Below are 22,177 nucleotides of genomic sequence, written 5' to 3' on the forward strand. Positions count from 1 at the left end.
GAAAGAGTCATTACACAAGAGGGAGGTGAGGGAAATTGACACTAAAATGACTCAAAACATTATTTATGAATTTGCCAGACTACCATTTCAACAACTTGTAAAGTTGCATAACATTATTTGCTTTTAAGTTCATTAACACAAAGCTGAATAATGGATAATGGCACAAGTTGAAACACTAACAGGGCAAAGTGAGCTACTGCCCCGTGGCCCCAGAGCCCAGGGGTGCTTCACTGCGTTTACTTGAGCTCAAATGATGCATATTTCCTACATGATGTATTTCATCACATTACCATGAAAGCAAATGACACTCTGCTCAGCTAGCTTTATTCCAGCACCAGGGGAACTATAGTTTCTGGGTCTTTGTGCTTATAATGACTCCACCGTCTACAGAGTCTGCCATGTGCACTGGATGGGAACAATTTGGCAGCGACGGGACACGTAGACAATGCACTGACGGTCTTTGGTGGTGGGTGGCCGACGGGAACAACAGGGGCCAAGCAGGGGGACATTTTTCCTCCATTAAGGTTAATACAGCTTTGTTTCTCCACTCTAAGCTTGTTGATTTCTTAAAAGCCATTTATATGTCGAAAACATTGGGGGCGACCTGAGTCGAATGGTTAATGTGCGCACAGCATGAACATACATGCCCTAAGCAACAGGTTTCTGGTTCGAGTCCCAGTCGAGCCCAAAGAAAAGAGTTGTAATGTGTGTAATGTTTTTTTCTTTGCTCTTTTCATGAATGTTAAATGGCTGCAATTATGTGATGCCTTCATCCAAAGCGCTTACACTTTGACTTTCGGTCTCCGTCGCTCATTCGCACTCACACAATGGCAGCGAGCTACCATGCAAACTGTCAGGAGCAGTTTGGGGCTCACTGTCTTTCCAGAGAAAACTTCGACATTTGGACAGAAGGAACTGCAGATCAGAACCATCAACCCTGTGAGTAGTAGAGGATTTTGCCTCATGGGTCACAGCCCACCTTTTCTTTAAGGTGTTTTCAGACATGAATTGAGTTTTTTTCTTGAACCTATGATGTTCGCAGCAGGAGACTGTCGGAGTAAGAGGCGTTCACACCATCAGCAACATTTTCGGACCATTCTGTGGCGTCTGGGTGGAGCATGCAGGAGGCAGGACATGAAGATAATTGTGTATTCTCCCATGGGCTCACTCAGATATTTTCCTGACATTTTACAGGCAGGAAAAGTTGAGGAATATGTCCGGACCTCAGCGCAAGGAGCTTTGGTCCGCCGCCTATTTCAGTCAGGACACGACCAAACTCTGCAGTGGGCAGAGAAACAGACTGGTTACTGTGCTGTGCTGCATCTCAGTCTACTCTGACCCTCAGCTGGTTAAAACCTTCATTCGGTCTCCTCCTGCTCTCTGTCATCACCCACACAGCGTTCTCATGCAGCCAGACTCACAATTTATCTTCTTACTGAAACTTTTTTCTTTCTTTTTGTTCCCCTTGTGAGAAAACAGAATGAATTTACCACAGTGATTTTAACTGTGGCTCATAAAGGCTTTCTGCTAACTAGGCAGTGACAGTAAATCCCTCACTTTGTGCTGAGGAATTGGTGCAAGCAATATTTTCTGATCATTAAAGTGTCTGACAAAATGAACTAAAAGAAAGCCTAAATGGCACCCCGTGGATGTTTTATTTTTACAGTACCAAAAGCAACATTTTTACAAGTTGGTCCATATTTTGTTTTTTGGAATTATACCGAGACAGATAAGTATGCAGTCTTTGCGTTACAAATCTCTGCAACATGTTTCACACTATTCCACTGACAGCAGCTGTATATGTATACAATAATTTTTACTATCAGGCTACACACAATCTTCTGACTTTCTTCCATCACCTACCATTTTCTCATGGGAATGTCATTTAATGAAATATGAATAACAGAAGGGGCCAAAACACTAGATTGTGACGTCCCTGCTTCATTATTTAAATGCCAACAGACCAGACAAGGTTTATATTCACAAAATGTTGTGTTTTCCCAACACGAAAAAATGTACTGCAGTATTTGTTCCAAGATCTGCTCAGACGATTGCTTTCAGAAAGCTCTTGTAATCTAAAAATCAAACAGTTGGTTTGGACAGAGGGTCAAAACAGAGTTTTTTAGCCTACTTAGTATGGGGATACATTTTTGATGATCACTGTTTTGGAGGACCCTGCGTCCTACACATTACACTTTCTTTTCTCTCTGGAGTTAAGAAGCCAGAAGCATTCCATCCCCGACTTCTTGTTGAGAAATGTTACGCTGCTCCTCAAGACTCACTGTGAACATGGACGACAACATGCCGGAAGTCAATTCATCACATCTATAGAAGAGGTCTGAGCTAGAAATGAGAGGGGCGTGCCACAAACATCTTTCCATTAATAAAAGTTTTTGAAATTGCTCCTGAACACATCTATTTTTGGAAGGGAGAAACATCTCTGAGACAGTATTTATCATCGCGGGACACCAAAACCAGCCAACTAAACCTGAAACAAATAAGTAAAATATGTTTTTTATGAGGCCGTTGTCAAAGAGAAGATTCCTTTACATGTAAGAAATTTAATACATTTAATTTAATATTTTTTTTTGTTGAAAAAGTGAATCAAACAGAAGCGCAGGGAGGAAAGTGGCTCTTTGACAGATGTACAGTAAAGTAACCAGAGTCATGGAGGAGAGATGGAGGAGCAGGGGGGACGTTTGAGTGCTGAAGGCAGACTGCCACGTATTTGACTTATTGATTATGTGTGAAATCTCATCCACTCGACATGGCTGCAAGGTGTGTAGCATTGGTTATTTATAGCACGGCATCTACTCTCACTCCTTCCATGCTGCGGTCAGGAATTTTTGATCAACCCTACATCCAGCAGTTCTTTCTTCGGCTCTTTCAGTTGTCTAATACAATACAGCTGTGAACTGGGGAAACATAGGGTGATTGCAATATTACAAATTTATGGTGCCAGGGGTTGGCTAAGGGGTTCCGTCCTGCATTTCTCTGCTGTGGTACTAAGGTCAACAAGCACGGAGCACAATGTTGGTGGCGGTTAGTGGGCCTAGACTCATGCCATGTACTCCAAACGTCACTGGTTTGAATCCAGCTTGTGACCTTTGCTGAATGTGGAACTCTCAGTATCTGATTGTCAGGTTGATCATGTAAAGAAAGTCCAACCTGATAAGTTTTAATCATCCATTCAAACTATTTTGATTAAACATTCAATCAAAATTACATATTGAAGCACATGACTGTTGGGTGGATATACCTAACTGCAGTCAGCTTGAATTTATGTGGTCTGAAGCCCCTAATGATGTGTTAACTGAAAAATGATATAATAAGCCATTAAAATATAATATCTCCGTACATGACTGAAATAAAGCCTTAACAGCATTAAACTTTTCCCCTGATAATGTTAGACATTACTTAACCTGCAGTTATCTCAAATATCAATCTAGAATTGTTATTACATCTGGCGTAACTCGATAACAGATTCGATGGAACCTTTAAATGGATTCTCTAAATTTATCCAAAAATGTAGTCAGATCTTCAGCCAACTTACAATTTTGAACAAACACAATCTATTTTTAACTAATAACACACAAATCATTGTATTGTTTTAGTGCACATTGAACAAATCAATCAAACCTTGACAGTGTAGGTACGAAAAGGGTTTAAAACCTTTCGGCTAATGACATCAACAAATAAGTAATTGGAGTCAGGAGTTTAGTCGATGAAAGAAGACTGGAGGTGTTTTGTGCCTCATAAAAAAAGAGATCTCAGAAGACTGAGGAATCGATCATTTGCATAAACTGTAAGACAAACTCTCTATACTCTCACTAGAGGCGGGCGTGAAGATAAGATGTCTCCAAACCCTAAATGCTGAATGTTCATGCACTATAGAAGAAGTCCAGAGTAACAGCTAAAGGCTTTAAGGACTCATTGGAGCTGGTTAACATCTATGTTCACGAGTCTACCAAGCAAAGGTGAAGTATAGTGGAGGGAGCTTCGTGATTGGCAGCCTCTGGGGAAGGACAGCTCGCCATCATCGAGCGGAAAACAAAATTCCCAACTTTAACGAGGTATCTCACAGGATAACGTCCGGGTAGCTGTCCGTCAGCTGAAGTTCAGTCGATGTCGGATGATTGAGCAGGACAATGACGGCACACATCAAAGTAAATCTACTACAGAATGACTTCAAACAAAAAAAAAGAAATCCACATTCAGGAGTGGTCTCCTCGCAGCCCAGACTTTAACCCAAGGGAGATGGATGACCTTAGAGTGAGTCACAGCAGAAATCCTGAGAACATGTCTGAGCTGAAGCCGCTCTGTGGGGAGAACGGGATGAAATTCTTCCTGGTCGTCTGATCCACAGATACTAGAAGCTTGTTTGAAGTTTCTGCTGCCAAACAAGTTTCGAGCACTTATCAAAGGTTTACTTCCTATTTTCCATTAGCACTGTAAATGTTTTATGGTCAATTACAAACCAGGCAATTCTTGCCACTGTATCTGACACATTAGGCATTCATTTGAATACAGGTTGAGAAGTTATTGTATAGCCCGAGGGGTTATCATATTGGTAAAAGGGCCGTCATGACTTACCCAGGCCAAGCAGGTCCACAGCTGGCTCTGTGCTCTTCTTGGGACTGGCTCTGCACTCTGACTGCTGAGACGCACAAAGACAAAGAGAAAGGGGAACAGAAATTATTTAGTATGTAATCGTAAATGTTTAATTTGTCCTGGCTGGCTTTTGTGTTCCTAACTTCACATCATCACAGACACTTGCGATTGTGTGTAAGGATTAGGCCAGTCAATTACAATGTGGAAATTACAATTCAACATTGACCTTTAGCAGAAGAATATTACAGTAGACCCACTGGCCATATAATGAAGGTCTCTGCCTTCGCAAAACAGCAGAAGATAAACTCATTTGAATTGCAGATTGCATTGATCATTATGACTTTTTGTCCTATATTTCCCCAACCAACAAGTTGATGATTTGAGTCACAATACCTTAAAAATCTAATCTTTTTTTGCTCTCCTGGTCACTAAAATCTTTTAAAGTTTTTGACCACTAGCAATCAGTATTGTTTTGGTGGCCATGGATCCCTGATTTGTCTTTATATATTCTGCTCTAAATGAAGCACATTCTTGCTGATGGCTCTACACATTTCCACTGATTGATGTACAAGTTGATGTTAAAGCAAGTACCAAGGGATATTCTTAGCCACCTAGGGTCGGCAGACGTCTGCAAAGATCTGTAAGACACTCCGATACAGTATCACCTTAATAATTTATCATGGTGAATGCACACAACCAGGAAGCAAAGAGTCAAATTAGCATTTTCAGTAATGTTCCTACCACCCTATGGATTTGGAAGACCTTTTTGCTCTGTTTGGTTCTCCACCAACTGAATTAACTGGCTCTGTTTTAGCTGCTACGTTCACAAGTCAATCACTTGTTTATTTATATTGAAAATAGTGTATCTGCCTGCATCTTTGTATCTTATTAATGAAGGTGCAAGTGAACCAAACGTTAAAGTATTTGTTACCATTTTTTTAAAAGACATATTCAAAAAAAAAAAAGATAGGAAGAGAAACGGGGAGAGATAAGAAGTCAAAGGGTACAAGACTGAGGCAGGAGAATGAAGAGGGGAGGACGGGAATAGATAGATATTTGAGAGAAAAGTGTGGTGAGGGAGAGAGTATAAAAGGTTAGCACATGGTCCATGAGAGATCAACAATGCTGGTAACAAACCCAATTTCCCCCCCAACAAAAGATCGATGGGCCACATTAGATTCAATGTCGTTCCAATCCAAAGCAATGAAAACAATTACCGTGTCCACACCTAATCAACAATGCATTGGCTCTGAATGGATGTGTGTGGAGACTGCAGCAAAGCTTGAACAGTGTGAGTCGCAGTGGGGGAGAAGTGGTTTGTGTTCAACAGCAAAAGGTTGGTGTTTGCTGTACATTCAGTTGTAGTGCAGTTGTACGGGAGCAGAAATTAAAGGGGACTTGTTATGTTTTTCTTTTTCATTTTTTTCTAACATACCAGTCTTGATATGGGGTTTTTTTTGTGACAAGAAAAAAGAATTTCATAGCAAAATGATGCCTCAACTCAGTGCAACTGCTGGAGTCTTCCCTGATGGTCTAAAATAATAATCAATAATGGTCTTCCTTGTTTAGTCCAAGAACTTGATGAACTTGGACTAATTTCTGTTGTCATGTGTTTTAGTGCAGTGTACACAACAATAAGAAACTTATTGAAAGAGATATGTGTATCTGTTCTTTTATGGCCAACAGCCAATTTGTATAATAAGGTCTGTACCCACCCGAGACACAATAATTTGGGAAAAAAAGCTGTGACTGGTCAAACCACACCCCAACGTTGTCCTCAGAAAAGCTAACATCTCCATTACGACTATTGGCAGGGAGAGAGTGACAAGAAAAAAAATTGATATGCTTGTCCATTTGATTTCCGACCATGTGCAGTGTTACATAATTGAGATTACAAGGCTACAGCCCACGCAGCTGCTGTGAGACACAGAATAAAGAATTAAGAAAACCATAATTGCTACTATGCAAAACAAGCTTAAATATGTTCAGAAGGATTTGGATTGACATGCTGGCAAAATCTGTCTGAAAGCGCAGACTGACGAGTTGCGTTTTACTGTTGAAAAAAAAAAACAGTTCTAGGTCTCCCTCGTAATTAGTTATCCTGTAAGACACAGAGTGATGCAGCTGACAGATGGCCAGTGACAGGCTGTGATTGGCTGTCAGGGTCCGTTGTGTTTCAAGAGAAAGAAATAGGAATTGGAAAGGAGGTGAGCAGTCAATAACCCCCCCCCCCCCCCCCCCCCCCCCTCACCACCACCATGTGAACAGTCTTTGGCAATGACAGCAATGCCAGTTTGAATGAAAACCACTGAACAAACCAAATGCTCTGATGACAGCTGTCACATCAGATTGCTGTCAAACACACAGCAGATAAAGAAATCAGCTGACGGCTGTTACACTGACTGACTGAGTGGGGGCAGACTCTCCTTTAAGTTCCTCCCTGATGTACTCAAGAGCTTCTGCTGACGCCAAAGACCAGACAAGTGACAGCGAAATAATGTTGAGTACCATCAACCTTTTTAGAGAAAAGCTGAAGAAGGAATCGACGAAATGTGGGGGGGACGTTTTGGATCTTGGGAATTGGCTCAGCGTTGAGGACGGAAAGTGTAGCTCTTTGTTTGCGTTTTTGCAGAGTTGATGAAGTTTCGTTAGGTTTTCTTTTGGAGCTCCAGCATTGTGGCACCTTACATGCTAGGTTCCTCCCACTATTAAGACTTCTTTTACCACGCAAGGTTTGTCAATGTAGGTTTCTTCTATGTTATCTGTGATATGTACAAGGACTATTTACACAGTAGTTATTCAATTAGTATAAGTAGTAATTAATTCCAGTGGCAGCTACTTTGCTGGTTTTTCTTTCCACGTAAAAGCCTATGTCAATAAAACAAGTGTTTCACATTGTGAGCCTACCAGTAGCAGCTAAAAGGCTTTAAATGTAGGACGCCGCTCAACTCAAAAGTCTCAAGGTCTACTGTCCCACAATCTTTCTCTGAGCCAACAGTTGACAGTCAAAGTCAAAGTGACCCAACATTGGCAAAGTGACCCAACACCGATGAAAACTGAATCGGTTCCATTTGCTGATGAACCGAGTACACTTCCTGCACAGATGTTTTGCATTAATGGCCTTCCGTCACATAATCATCCGACATAATCCCAAGGTCGTGGGAAATAACGACTGTGTTACCAGGATACTAGGTTAGGTTTCAAGGTTTCCAGCGCATCCAGATGATATTCAAGTTGATAAATATTCAACAGATAAAGCTAGAAAATGATTTTAAATAATCTTGAAACATTTTTTTAAATTTATGCTGACAAACCAATGCCAGGGGAATCACAAGGCAGAGAATTAATCAAGATAGGGAGCGAGCTCCCGGAGATGGTGATACTGTATATAAATATTCATTAAGTACATGAAACTGGACCTCAGATCCCTCGGGTACCTGAGGCATCCTAATTACATCAAAGCATGAGATAATGCTATTATAAAAAGTGCTTGATGAGACCATAAGTATCTGTTTGAAAGCAGGAAACAGCTTGTGTAACGGGCATTTAGGCCACTGCATGTAGTTTTGTATCACGTTCGGCACCTGCACAATCGGCCAAACATTATAGCTGAGAGAAAAAAAGAAAGCTACTGTCAAGGCAGCTGAAGCAAAATGATGTGTTTTCATTGTGACCCACAATGAAAACACATCGTTGTGGGTGATGTGTTTTCACATGGCTGACCTGAAAGCTCAGTTTGAAACCAAGGCTGATTTTCAAACTCCCTATACCAATTTAAACTTTACAACTATAGTGCTTAAATTTAATTTATCTAGATTGTGAACACGTTATTTGTAGGTAAAGTAAATAAAGCTGTTAGCCTTTCCACAGGTCTGCACTTAGTTGATCAAGGCTGAATTGAAAAACAAGTACAGAGTTATTGAGTCTTGTTTTACCATGTGCAAAATATAAATCACTTAGGCTGACCTGATTCTGGCTTTTACTTCACCTCATCTTGATTATAGTGAAATTAATTCAAACCAAGAAAAGAGAATACTTTCCCCTTTGCCTTTATTGACTTGCAATTGCTTAAAAAAATACAGTACAGAATTGAAATTTTCACAAGTAAATCGATTTAGATGGGGAACCAAGGATGATTTAATCACTGCATTGTTATATTAAGTGTGGACTATTCATATGCTGTTAACATTTGCATTTTATCCAACTCAATCCTCTGCCTTTTACACCACTCACCATGCCATAAATTTAACTGACAGACTACAGAACAGAACTCTGCTACTGGAAGTTCTAGTACACACCTTTCCTCTCGTCAGCTGGTTCACAATGCTACAGCAAGGCTGAAACTAATCCTCTGTCCCACATCAACCCAGATCTAGCCTCCCGTCATTGCCATGGTCTCTCTGATCATCTAGACGAGATATGTTTTATCTGTTCTCTGCTCTCTTTATAAAACCAGAGGTGACTGGGCTTCTGAGGGTGAAGCTCCCAAACTTTGGAGCAGCCTTAACTTGTCCATCGGGCTGTGGTTTGTTTAAAAAAATACCTACCAAAAACTAATTTCTATAGGATAGGCTTTTTTTTAATAAATAGTCTGTTTCCTATAGTTGTGTGTTTAAATGAACATGTATGTATATGTATGTGTGCGAGTTAGAATGCTGGTAGACTTTATTTGAAATGTGTACTTTATCCAATATGTGAAGTATTTCATAACTGTGTGCTATATAAATAAATATTATTGTTGTTATTTTGTGTTGTCTTTTAAATATCAGCCTACATCACATTTTTGTCAGATAAGTGTCTGATCATATCTGATCAAGGATGAATAAGATCAAAGACTGACTTAAATTACGTATTTCATCTCCCAGACTCGTATTTCAGTTATCATGCTTCTTATTTGATTAGGATTTTACTTTTCATTATACAGTTGTATTCCTGTCTCTTGTGTTCTTTGTTTAAACACTTTGTATCTTCAGAAAGAAAAATCCAAAACACTATTATTAGTTTTTTTGGTATTTTATGTGTGTTATTATTCAATGTATTTATGAATTCTGAAAAAACTAAGTGAGGCATCACAGTGGCACTGTATTATAACATTGATCTGTACTATAACAATGATCTTGTGGATTCAGTGCATGTTCAAAAAAAAATGCAAGCGTTGTAAATCACTTAAATCAGTTCAATTGAAAAGTGATTCAAAACAGTTCTCTCAGTGTCACACTGGTCAGTGTATTTCACATAATTCCAGGTTGGCTTGTTTAAAGTCTTGGGTCACAGCAACAGTTACATTGTGGGATTTTTGGTTTTAAATTTCTGAAGCTGAGAAAGTGGCCTGTCTATCTATCTATTGAAGTTAAACATCATCCGTAAATGTGTTTATGGATCAAAGAACTTCACTTTGGTCTGATGACCAAAGACTTCCCAATGTTTCTCAAATGACTGGTTTCAAAGTAGCACAGTATATTGGGGCTTTACTTTTCAGTTTGCAATGTCCCCAGTTTGGGCAGTGTTGTTGCAAAATAAAGGCAAATATCTAAAAAAGAAATGTACCTTGACAAAATCACACATGCTGTCAACAGCTTCAGTCCAAACATGTGGGTGTAAACCTTCAAAAAGCAACACCATTCAAACTCTGGGGAGCACTGCGTTACCACCTATTCCTGTATAAATGATGAAACAAAAAATCACACGCACACATTCCGTATGTAAACACACACCTGCCCCTTCTGCCCCTTCACAGAGAGGCTGGCACTGTACAGTCTCCACTGAGACTGTGCTGAACAGCCGAACGCAACACGGTGTTCCACTGTCCTCCTGCACACGCACGAGAGGCAGATGAAACAGGCGTCTTATCCTCAAAGGAGAGGCAGAGCAAGGTGATGGAACAAACAAAGAGCAGACAACACCAAAAAAAAAAAAGAAGAAGGAGAGAGGGAAAACAAATATTGTGGAAGGAGACGAGCGGGAGATGAGGGGCTGCAAATTGGTTAGCGGGGAGAGCGAGAGTCGGCGTGAGGGAGGGTGGGAAGGAGATATACAGAGGACAAACACAACAGCGAAAGGAAATTGAGGACGGATAGGAGAATGAGAATAAACATGAGGATGATTGAGGGAGGCATGAGACAGATAGCTGCCGACAGTGCAGCTGACAAGGGGGTCTCTAACAGAGGCAATCGTTAGAGACCCCTGCAGTTCTCGTAGAAGCTACGAGCACTGCAGCAGAAGGCAGCAGAAGCAGTAGTTCTCAGATGGTTTGATTTACCTCTATAGTTTTATTTAACTCAAATACGGAGAGAAAACCGGCTTTTATTACAGAGAGGCCCTCACTTCTAAATGGCGCTACCTTGTTTTCTCATCTCCTATTCTTATTTGCTATCAGTGCAAACTCTGGCGTCTTGGTGAATTCAGGACAATGTGTCCACTGATTCCATTTACTAAATATATCCAGTTGCAGCGGTTGTCAAACAACTGCCGATGAGACTGCGCACGTCCTCTGGTCGTTGCCTTTGTGCAGATGGAGGGCAATTGAATTCGCATATTTATGAAGGAAGTGTTAATGAAATGAAAACTCAAGCCCTACAGTCTTGTCACCCACATACAACCAACCATGTTTGAATGACAGACACTTAGGTGACGTGACAACACTCGGGCTACATCCATACTTAGTTACAAAAAATACTAATAGCAGTAGATGCTTTTCAAAATGTGGATGTAGCCTTAAGCCAGTTCCATTTGTTGAGAAAGACCATGAGATGTGGTTGAAAGCCACATTAAAAAAATCTGGTAATGGGACCTTGAGGTGAGACTGTTTTGTCACAATGTTTTGTACTTTTGAAACTCCTCCAATCACTTTAAATATGTCTTTTTTTTCCCCCATTCAGTGTGACACTCCTGTCACTGCAACACTTCCTGCACATGTTTCAAATTCAAAGCACATTCCGAATGAGACTTTCCATCCCCAAAAAGAGAAACTCAAATGCACGACATGTTGGAAAGTTGACTGATAGGTGTAGTGCAGTGGTGCCAGACGTCGTGCAGTATACCAGTCGCAGCGGTAGAACACCGGAGGTTACAGTCGCGCTGCAGGGAGTGGATTGTCTTCCCGTGGATGACAGCTGCCTTATTAACACTATAAAAGAGAATAATAAAACTGCCACCGGCTGATGAGCAAATGATGCTGAAGACAGACAGAGGCAGTTGAGAGAGAGGAGGAAGAAAGAGAAGGAGGACCGGAGAGAAAGGGGAGGATAAGGGGTCAATTAGGATGAGGTGGAGAGGGGAATAGGAGGCGTGAAGACAGGGCAGAGTAGGAAGGAGAGGAAGAGGAGGTGAACAAAACAACAGAAATGACAGGAGAGGATTACAGGGGGTGGGGGGCAGAGAAGGATGATGAAACAATGACTGGTGAACAAGAAAGAAATGGGAGAGAAGAAACAAAGGATGAACTGAGGAGATGAAAGGAGGAGAAAGATCAGGAGACAGTAAAGAGAGGGGACGATAGTGGGCAGGAGGCCAAATGTGTGTGTGTGTGTGTGTGTGTGTGTTTGTTCGAGTGACAAATGTGTGTGTGCACTGAGAAGGGAGAGTGTGTTGACAATGCATTGTCAATACAGACTGAGACATTCATATCCATGCTTCCTACTGGGATGCACACCACAAAGTGTGTGTGTGTCTGTTCGACCGCAGTAAGTGGCTGTTAAGTGTACTGGGTTGCTGCAGTTCTGCACCATTCAACATGATCTGTCACTCTGCTGGTGGTACTGACACACTCTGACACACACACACTCTGACAAACACACACACACACACACTATGACACACACTGACACACACACACATCTAAAAGGTTTTGTCACAGAGAGAAGATCTTAAGCTGCCACATGCAAGCATCTCTTCCACCCAGTTATATTCATCTGACAGTCAGGGAGAACCGAGAGCAAGAACACACACAATCTCTCTCTCATACACACTCTCTCTCTCTCTCTCACACACACACTCTCACACAGAAGTGTTTTAGAAAGGTCACAGTTTTGGTCTGATGGCTTAAGCGTGACGGCAGTTCAGGGAAAGAATAATCAAATCAAAACATTGGCCACACACACACACACACACACACACACACACACACACACACACACACACACACACACACACACACACACACACACACACACACACACACACACACACACACACACACACACACACACACACACACACACACACACACACACACACACACACACACACACACACACACTTCAATTTAGGTACTTTGTGAAGTGAATCTTATTTGTCACTTAACAGGAACAGAGCACAGAGAATCTTGTTAGGCTGTGTTTTTTAAGAAAAAGTGGCGGTTAGAATTTGTTTGTTGGATTCAAGAAAAAACACACAAACACGCAAACACACAAACACACATGCACACAGCACAAATCAGATGCTCCACATCCAGCGCCCAGCTTGTCTTGAGGAGCACACATGAGGAACTAAGACTCTAACACACATGGCTATGGGGAACACACACACAGCAGGATTTGGGATAGACACGCACAACAAGCTGGTGCTTACGTCGAACACTGGGCCAATGATCTACTGGGAAGTTTCCCCTCAGTATTTCTAACCCTCTAGAAATTGACTGCACTAGTGTCTACGACAATAGACCTCTGGTGCACGTCCGAGGGAGAAAGTTGACAGAAACGAGAGAGGTAGGGATTACAACTGCAGTACTGTTTAGATGCTTTCATACATGTACCCAAATCTGGACATTTGTGCACGTGAGAATGCGAATGTCCGCAAATGTTGCTCCGGATGTTTTCCTACCAGTCCCCGTGTAAGCTTCGTCAGTGTGAGCCCATGTGAGAATACAACAGGAGAATCTCGGCAGAATTCACAGCGAGCGAGTTAATGACTGTAAATAAAAACACTGCTTTCCATCTGTCATATCTATAACCACCTGTCATCTGTTACCTCTTGCATGCTCTACACTGACGCCCACACATTTTCCTGCCGGTGTGAACGCGTCTGACTCGGACAATCTCCTGCTGCATTTTCCTCATATGTAAAAAGGCAAACTCCAGAAACTGTCGGAAGCCAATTTTTTTCCCGTTCGTACTAAAAAACCTTTAAATCCTTCCTGCTCCCAGCCACTAGTTTGTGTGGACTGTAAACAACAATGAGAAAAAACAAACCCTCCCTATTGATTAATAGAAAACATCTCTCATTTGTTTTCGGAGTCAGCCAGACAATAAAGAAAAATCAATCTAATTACAAGGCAAATGAAGTATTTATTCAGATTTGATGATCTGATAATACTGACATATAGTGAAACAGCTTCACGCCTGCGTCAAAAATAAATAGGTTGGGGACCATCTCCTTCAGCCGGGCTTCGACATAAATCTATGATTGACAATAAATCTGTTGTGTGATATATTTTACAAAGCCTCGAGCTCTGTAAATGCCAACCAGCTCGGCGGACATGGCTCGTTCTGTTTGGAGAGGTGAGACGCGATATAACAGTCTCAGCGCCGTACAGGCTCGGCCGCATCACAGCGAGGGAGACATTTGCCTGTGCTGGTGGTGTGTGCATTATTACATCTGTGCACTTATGGTGGGGGAGGGTGGGTGTGCGTGTTTATGATCGAGGGTGTGCAAGTGTGTGCGTTTTCTTGGGAAACAGGCCTGATTCTCTTCCTCCAGCAGTGTAAATCCAGCTTATTGATTAGCCTCCTTGTGGCTACACTATCGATCCTTTGACTGCTAGACCTCAGAGATCACCACTTTGTGTGTGTGTGTGTGTGTGTGTGTGTGTGTGTGTGTGTGTGTGTGTGTGTGTGTGTGTGTCGTTATTAGTCACAGAACGCTACTTCTTTGGCTGCCCTTCACACCATCCACTCAAACTAACTCCAATCGACCACAGATATGCTTTAACAAATGCTACTGCTGCTGCTGCTGCTGCAGTATGTGTGTGTGTGTGTGTGTGTGTGTGTGTGTGTGTGTGTGTGTATGCGTGTGTGTTTGTAGGTGCTTGTACGTGCATGTATGTGTGTGACATAACCAATCTTGGGCACCATTGGGAGCCCAAAGTCCAGATGTGCAGAGCACCTAGCGATAACACCCCCCCAAATCCCCGCTTTGAATGAAACACACACACACACACACACACACACACACACACACACACACACACACACACACACACACACACACACACACACACACACACACACACACACACACACACACACACACACACACACACACACACACACACACACACACACACACACACACACACACAGCTCCATTCCTATCTCCTACAAAGGCGAGCGGCAGTGAAGGAAAGCAGCATCTTGTTCTCTTTGATAATTTATTCATGGGCTGAAAGAAAAAGACAACATACGCCAGCGGTCTAACGGGACGACAGTGATTTAGTGTTTATGGAGAGAGCGACAGACACACAGAGAGCTAGAAAGAAGGAGGAGGAGAAAGAGAGCGAGAGAGGGGGAGGGACAAATGAAGGAGAGATGAAGATGAATGCAGGTGAGGAGAGAGTGGAAACAACTCGAGAGATAATGGAGTCACTCCTTGCCTAAAAGGCACTGTTTTCATTGAGTATGGAGTACACTGTGTCCTTTCTCTTTACTTTCTAACTCACTGCTTTAAGGTTAAAAAAACACAGCCTCCTGTGTATACATGATATCTACTACTCTGTATATTTTTATTTTAAGTCAGATGATCACAGGTGATGTGGCGCTTTCTTGATGACCACAGCTGGTGAACATGTTATTACTATTTAAGATGCGTGAGGAAGAAAAAAAAAACAACAGTACCTCTAGTTAATTTCTCATTTAAATGCCCAACATATCCCAGGGTTCCTCCTGTCAATTAATAGACACATCACCCTGTCTGCCCTTCAGCCGAAAACATAAAAAGGAATTTATTTAGCCCGAGAGGAGAGAATGTGAGTGGATTTCGAAGGTCAAAACACTGTTCAAGAGGCTTCCCCCGACAGGAAACACAAGAGGGGCCATAAAAAAAGGCCACGTGTGAAAATAATGGATGACAATATCACCAACCTAGTACAAAACCATCAGTGTCGGTCGTAAAAGGTGGTTTGAACAACAGTCATTCCTCTAGACGTCGCACTAGCAGCAGCATCTCGCTCCAAAACAAAGGTGTTGTCTAAACAGTCTATGGGTGTTGCATTGCCTTAACACACAATGAGCTGAAGGAAGTTGGCCAACGGACAGGAGGAGAGTCAAAGAAACATGGTACGTTTGAGGGCGACATCACGGTACCGACAGCGCGATAAGAACGAGCTCGTTCACCTCCTGGAATTCCAAAGATGGCGGGCAACGACGTAACATCTCACGTAGTTTCTTTGATTTGACACTTTTAAATCATTTAAATGCTGTGTTCAACTTCAATCAGGTCAGGGTCAGGGTTCATTGACCTATGCCTATGGTAATAGCTTTTGGCATATACCTAATATGGTTCGTAATATACAAATGCTAACTGCAGTTTTGTATAAACTTGGGTCTCCAACTTGTTATTCTTAAGAACTCACTACACCTCTGTCATCGGGAGCGCTTCACCTTGCAAGATCCCTTCATGCAACAACACCCCAGGCGACACAAACCCCCGAAAATAAAAAAAGAAAGGAACCAAAGAACCGGTTTCTCTTTTCATTTTTGAAAGTAAGAATCTTCTTCGGGAAGCCGAGGCATGATTCTTCAGTGACACTTCTCACTCACAGTTCACCACTAGCAATAACATGGTTTGGGGGGCAGGACTGAACCATTTCATGTAAAGTACATTAGTTTACATTTCTGATCTGCAGACACATCACTACATCTGAATCTATTTATTACCAAGGATAAAATATATGTGTGACATTTAGGCTGTACACCCAGCATCTCATGTGTTGTTCAACCATGTGATTCATCACATCCTGAATTATTGATTAGGTCATATCTCAACTCTATGTTTTATAATCTAATACAGCTCTCTATATATCTGGATCTTTGACTCCTGCTCATCTCATCTAGAGAAGGGCAGTGGCCTACTGTGGGCAATAAAATCCAATCTGGCACAACCTGGATCGGACCACGACCTTACGTGGAGCAATGTTGAGATTAATGTACAAGTGAAACTGCTGTTAGGGGACTGATATGTCGCGGTAAGATATACGGAATGCAAGTTTTACTATCACAATGGACTGACGTGCCGTGAAGGCACAACACTGCCCAACATCTGCTGGAACACCTGTGTTACGGCGGCTTTGGGAAATAATCTACACTTTAGTGCGCTTGATTAAGGAAGTAAAGAAGACAGCATAATTTATCAAAATTAACATGTTTCAGCAGATATAGCTTAATTAAGGGATGTGCGATCTCGTCCTGAAATTGGCATTTAAATCCGGTTTCAGTATAATCTTATTTGTGGAGTTTACTCACACACCGTGTTTTAATTGGCCTTTTTTCTTGGTAAAAAAAACTATGCTTACACTCTACAGACCAATTAATTGGTCAATTAACAGATTAATTAACAGATCAATTAACTGGCCATGAGGTGGATGCTCACTGAATGTATGTGGAATGGTTTTGTTCGTTAAGTTTATTCAAATGAAATAACATTGTTACTTCTCCAACAATATTAAAACAAGCTGACTTTATAACAGATCTTTTGACAGCAGCCATGTGGGAACTGGACTGAGGAACTGCAGGACGAATTACGGACATGACACAAATCCACCTGATCATCCAAGAGCCAGGATGTTGTTCGCTCAGGCAAGCAATCACAACCCTCCTCAAACTGCACGACAAACGACAACCAGTCTGGCAGGAATTGAGTGATTCTGGAGTTAGGCGGGGGGCGTTCAACTCATGGCTTAATCGGTGCAGTGTGCCCAGCTTAAGAGATCAGCATCCAGAAACAGCGAGCTTTCTTGAGTCTTATTCTGTTTAGCTCAGAGATAAACAGTCAATAGCGGCATAAGTTGCACTGCTCTGACCTACGAGGTAAATTAATTGCAGGAAATGGACACTGCCAGGACTGAACCTGTGACTTTTGGTAACAGGACCATATTACTAACTGGTAAAGAGGTTTTTTTTATGTCAGCAAGAGTGATAACATCCCTGCTTCCTATCAAAAACTACTTATTCCCTTGTCCTCACACATCACTAAATGGTACAAGTCCAACAAGTGACCAATCAATTATCAAAACACAAGTTGACCCACAACCGAAATTAAATTGTAATCAAAACAGAAGTGGATGGGAAATTACCACCAAATCCTCCACAAAAATTGCAGGGAAAAATTAATGCTCTAATCATTTTCTGAATTAAAAAGGGCAGAGGCAGATGCAGCTGAGTGCAACAGCAGCAACGTTGATTTAAAACTATTCCATTGGGGCAAATGGCTTCCTATGATTGACACCTCTGCACTTACCTATCGCCATACAAGTGAAATAAATGAAATGCATAAGAGGACGTAAACAATTAAATTTTTCTATTAATAATTTGTCTTGTTGCATCTTCAATTAGCTAAGCAGAGTACAGTAAATTACTTTTACTTCTTTAGAGGTAAAGTGTATAATAAACTCTGCACCTGTAACTATATCTGTCAAATTTGATGAAATAATCTTGCAGGGTTGCCCCCTAAACCTCGATGATTTGAATACTCAACTGAGAGAGCTCCAAGGTGATTTTGTCAGGTGAATAACTGCTTCTTTATTTTTTCTTCTTTTTTAAAAGATGCTTCATTATAGACGGAGCAAAGCGGGAAAACAGGACTGCAGGTTGTAAACTTTAATGGAAACTGAAGGGAGAACGGTTGGCTGCTCTGATGCTCTCAGCTCGGGCGTCGAGTGTTCGCAAAGTCAGCTGAAATACTTATGAAGCAGACCCTGGTTCACTGCTCAGTGTGACTGATAAATCTGCAGCTGCTGCTGCTGCTGCTGCTGCTAAACAATGTGGGATAAAGGTCTAAAGGCTAAATCATCTCCTTCAGTGTTAACTGTTCAAGAGATTTTTTCACCTGCAGCAGAATTATCGGCAAATCCTCTCCAAAACAAACGAGACAGTTTGGAAAAAGTTGAAGAAATTTCATCCGACATCAGGGGAGGCTGCGGGCTGTAAACTGGACCGCCACTAATGTTAGCTCAACCTGTTCCAAGGTGAGGTTACGAATGCTTCAGTGTTCATTGTTCAGGGAGATTTTTTTTACCGAGAGCCAAATTATCCACAGGGGCCTCCCACTCTCTCTGTAAAAACAAAGCAGTTTCACATTAAAAATAAGTTACTGAGATGCTGTTCCACAGACAGGAAAGGAAATGAAGTGAATAGTGAAAGGAAATGAAATATATCTGCTGATTAAAACTCTGGTGGAGTGGAGGGGCAGAGCAGGACGAGAGAGAGGGAGTGAGAGACGAGGAGAGTGCGAAAGTGACCGGAGAGATACAGAGAAACATGGCTGTCAGCATGTTTCCTCCTATACTGGAAGATTAAACGTCAGCATAAACTTAGACTAACAAGCCTCTTTCTGTCTCCACCTCTCTCTCACTCACACTCACACACACACACACACACACACACACAAGAAATGTCCTCAAATATCTCCTTGACACTGGGGCTCATCGGCAGCAGGAGCAGCTGATAAGGAGGAAGAAACAGATAACAGCGCCACATATCTCAGACAGCACACACACACACAAACACATGCATGCATGCACGCACGCGCACACACACACACACACACACAAAGACTCTTCCATTCCTGCAACCAAAACAAGATCAATGTGTAACCTATCTGCAGGTCAACAGAGTAGCTGCAACCTCCTGATTTCTGACTTAAGGCGGCGTATGCCTTCATTTTTTCCTCTTCCTCTTCTCACACGACATGTCAATGTAAGGACAAGGACACACACACACACACACACACACACACACACACACACACACACACACACACACACACACACACACACACACACACACACACACACACACACACACACACACACACACACACACACACACACACACACACACACACACACACACACACACACACACACACACACACACAGAGCAGCTGACTGAAGAGACATGACAAGTCGAGATGTGATTGCAGTTTTGCAGACACGGTGTACACAGTGTACAATCCTAGATAATACATCTGTTTGGGATCAGGTGGTGCAGCCTTTTAACTACTTTGGTTGTGGCTGTTAAAAAATTTGTTGTTTTACATAATTTTTTTTACACACTGACCACTGAGCTTGAAAAGAGATATGAACAACTATAGCCTCTATAGATTCATTTATTATTCCATGATGCCGATCAAAGCTGAAATTTTTCCCCCTCCATACGGGAAGACAGTGCAACAGTATACAAAGAGCGTGGAGGTAATTGCGTTTTCATCGATTGCAAATAATCCCATGGCCATTGCTTTTGTTTGCCGTTAAAAATGCAATCTTTTCGGTTTTCGACGTAGATTTTCCTTCTGACACTGGAGCAAATTTATTACAGCGCGACACCGCTTCTCAGATCAGACTAGATACACAAGCACAGCAGTAACCTGAGAGAAATGACTTCAATGCTCCACTGAAAAACAGGAGTTGAGATTTATTGCAGCCTCTGCCTGCGTGGCGACAGACCGCTGTACAAAGACAGTACAATGATTTTCATTATGATTCTAGTTTTGATAATGACGTCACAGACGTTACGGTAATTCAAAAAGGGAGAAAGAGATACAAGCAAACACTGAAATAACTGAATTGAGACTTTGATGTATTTTTGTGACTGCAGGGGACTAGAATCTCATTGGGGGGAAAATTCAAAGATGAAGTCCGTCACAAGCTCAGAAATAAAGAAGAAGAGAGAACAATAATCCATCAGCAGAGTGGTAGTGAAAGTGTGGGGTTTACATTTACTGCTACTTTTTGTCTTAAACTAAATTAATATATTTTAGGTTTTTGAACTGTAGGCTGGGGAAAAGAACCAATTTGATGATATCTTACCTTCAGAAAATAATCAAGCAGCTTAATAATCAAAATAATTGATAACTGTGTTAACCTTTTTTTTAAGTAAAAAGTGGAAAGTTGAAAAGAAATAAGTGAGAGAGAGAGAGCGAGAGATGCAAAAAAGGTTCCTGGCTGGATTCAAACGCAGAACCTTGGTGATTAATCACCATCTTGACAAAATCCACAGGGACACCTCATGAAATTTGATATAAGAAAGTGTATGTGGATAAAATGTCCAGAAAGGAATTTGTATGTTTGGCTAATCCAGCAAATTAATTGTTCAAAATATAGTTGCCTCAGTACAATGAAGCAGAAATCTGGTAAAACATTAATATTGCTAAAAGCAACCCTGCTCATTGAGTTGTGACGTCGCCCATAATAGAGATATGAAAGAGATTGAATAAGCAGTACATCAACATCTCTGCTGCTAATGTCCTCCGCAACACTGTACAGAAGCAGGGAAGAAAACTAATTTAATTCAGCTCTACTGCGGGCCATTTGGTTGTTTTCCCATTTTTCTACTGTCACCAATATGCAAGATATAGATACCAGTGGAAATTTGCATCTGCTCTTTACAGGCGGAGGATTTTTCAATCCACAACCCATCTTTGAATATTACGTGACCCTGCGCAAATCCAGCAAAACACATCTGGCAAAACTCTATTATCTCCTGCTGTTATTTGTGCAACCGTCCCTTGATGCAAACATGAGAGCATGAAGAGGTGTGGTTACTGGTAATTGTGTGAATATTACAAAACAAGTAATGCTCTCAAGTGGACGGAAAATAAGCCAAAGGATAGACCCACTGAAAATAACAGAACAAAACAAAGCCTGGGAGAGAAATGCCGCAGCAGAATATAGAAATGTGACAGTATGTTTAAATAGTAGTAGAACGAGTCGAGAGAGTCCGGTCTCTGAGCAGACGGAGGTCGAGGGAGAAATGTTAATGCTTGAGCAAAGACCTGTGTGTGGTTACATTTCACTCTGTCGATACAGTTGCCCATAGCCTACATTTCTGCTCCCTGTAGAGCATCTGAACACGAACACACACACACACACACACACACACACACACACACACACACACACACACACACACACACACACACACACACACACACACACACACACACACACACACACACACACACACACACACACACACACACACACACACACACACACAGTAGTATTCCCATCACTTCGAGCTACAGTATTCCCTCTCCGCTTCGCAGGCCATGGAAATACTGAATACTCAATTTACTAACCGTGACCTAGAAACACACACATTCGCTCCTTCACACACACACACACACACACACACACACACACACACACACACACACACACACACACACACACACACACACACACACACACACACACACACACACACACACACACACACACACACACACACACACACACACACACACACACACACACACACACACCGAGTAAAGATATGCATGAACATACTACAGCCCTGGCATGCATACGTATACCCCTTATACCCCGTAACCCACCAACAATCACTGCCCTCTG

General features: G+C 41.8%; 1 protein-coding gene across 15 annotated transcripts in view; it reads right to left on the reverse strand.

Annotated features, from left to right (window-relative positions):
- Positions 1-22,177, reverse strand: part of smap1 (small ArfGAP 1) — a 69,631-nt gene that overhangs the window by 21,022 nt on the left and 26,432 nt on the right. For 11 of the 15 annotated variants that reach the window (XM_047334733.1, XM_047334736.1, XM_047334734.1 and 8 more), the window contains one exon: positions 4,594-4,657. In XM_047334733.1, coding sequence (XP_047190689.1) covers positions 4,594-4,657 — 64 coding nt within the window. The remainder of the gene's footprint in view (positions 1-4,593; positions 4,658-22,177) is intronic. The other 4 variants (XM_047334735.1, XM_047334732.1, XM_047334740.1 and 1 more) reach the window with 1 other exon arrangement.

This window comes from Scophthalmus maximus, chromosome 10 (genome assembly GCF_022379125.1).
Source record: "Scophthalmus maximus strain ysfricsl-2021 chromosome 10, ASM2237912v1, whole genome shotgun sequence".
Lineage (NCBI taxonomy): Eukaryota > Metazoa > Chordata > Actinopteri > Pleuronectiformes > Scophthalmidae > Scophthalmus > Scophthalmus maximus.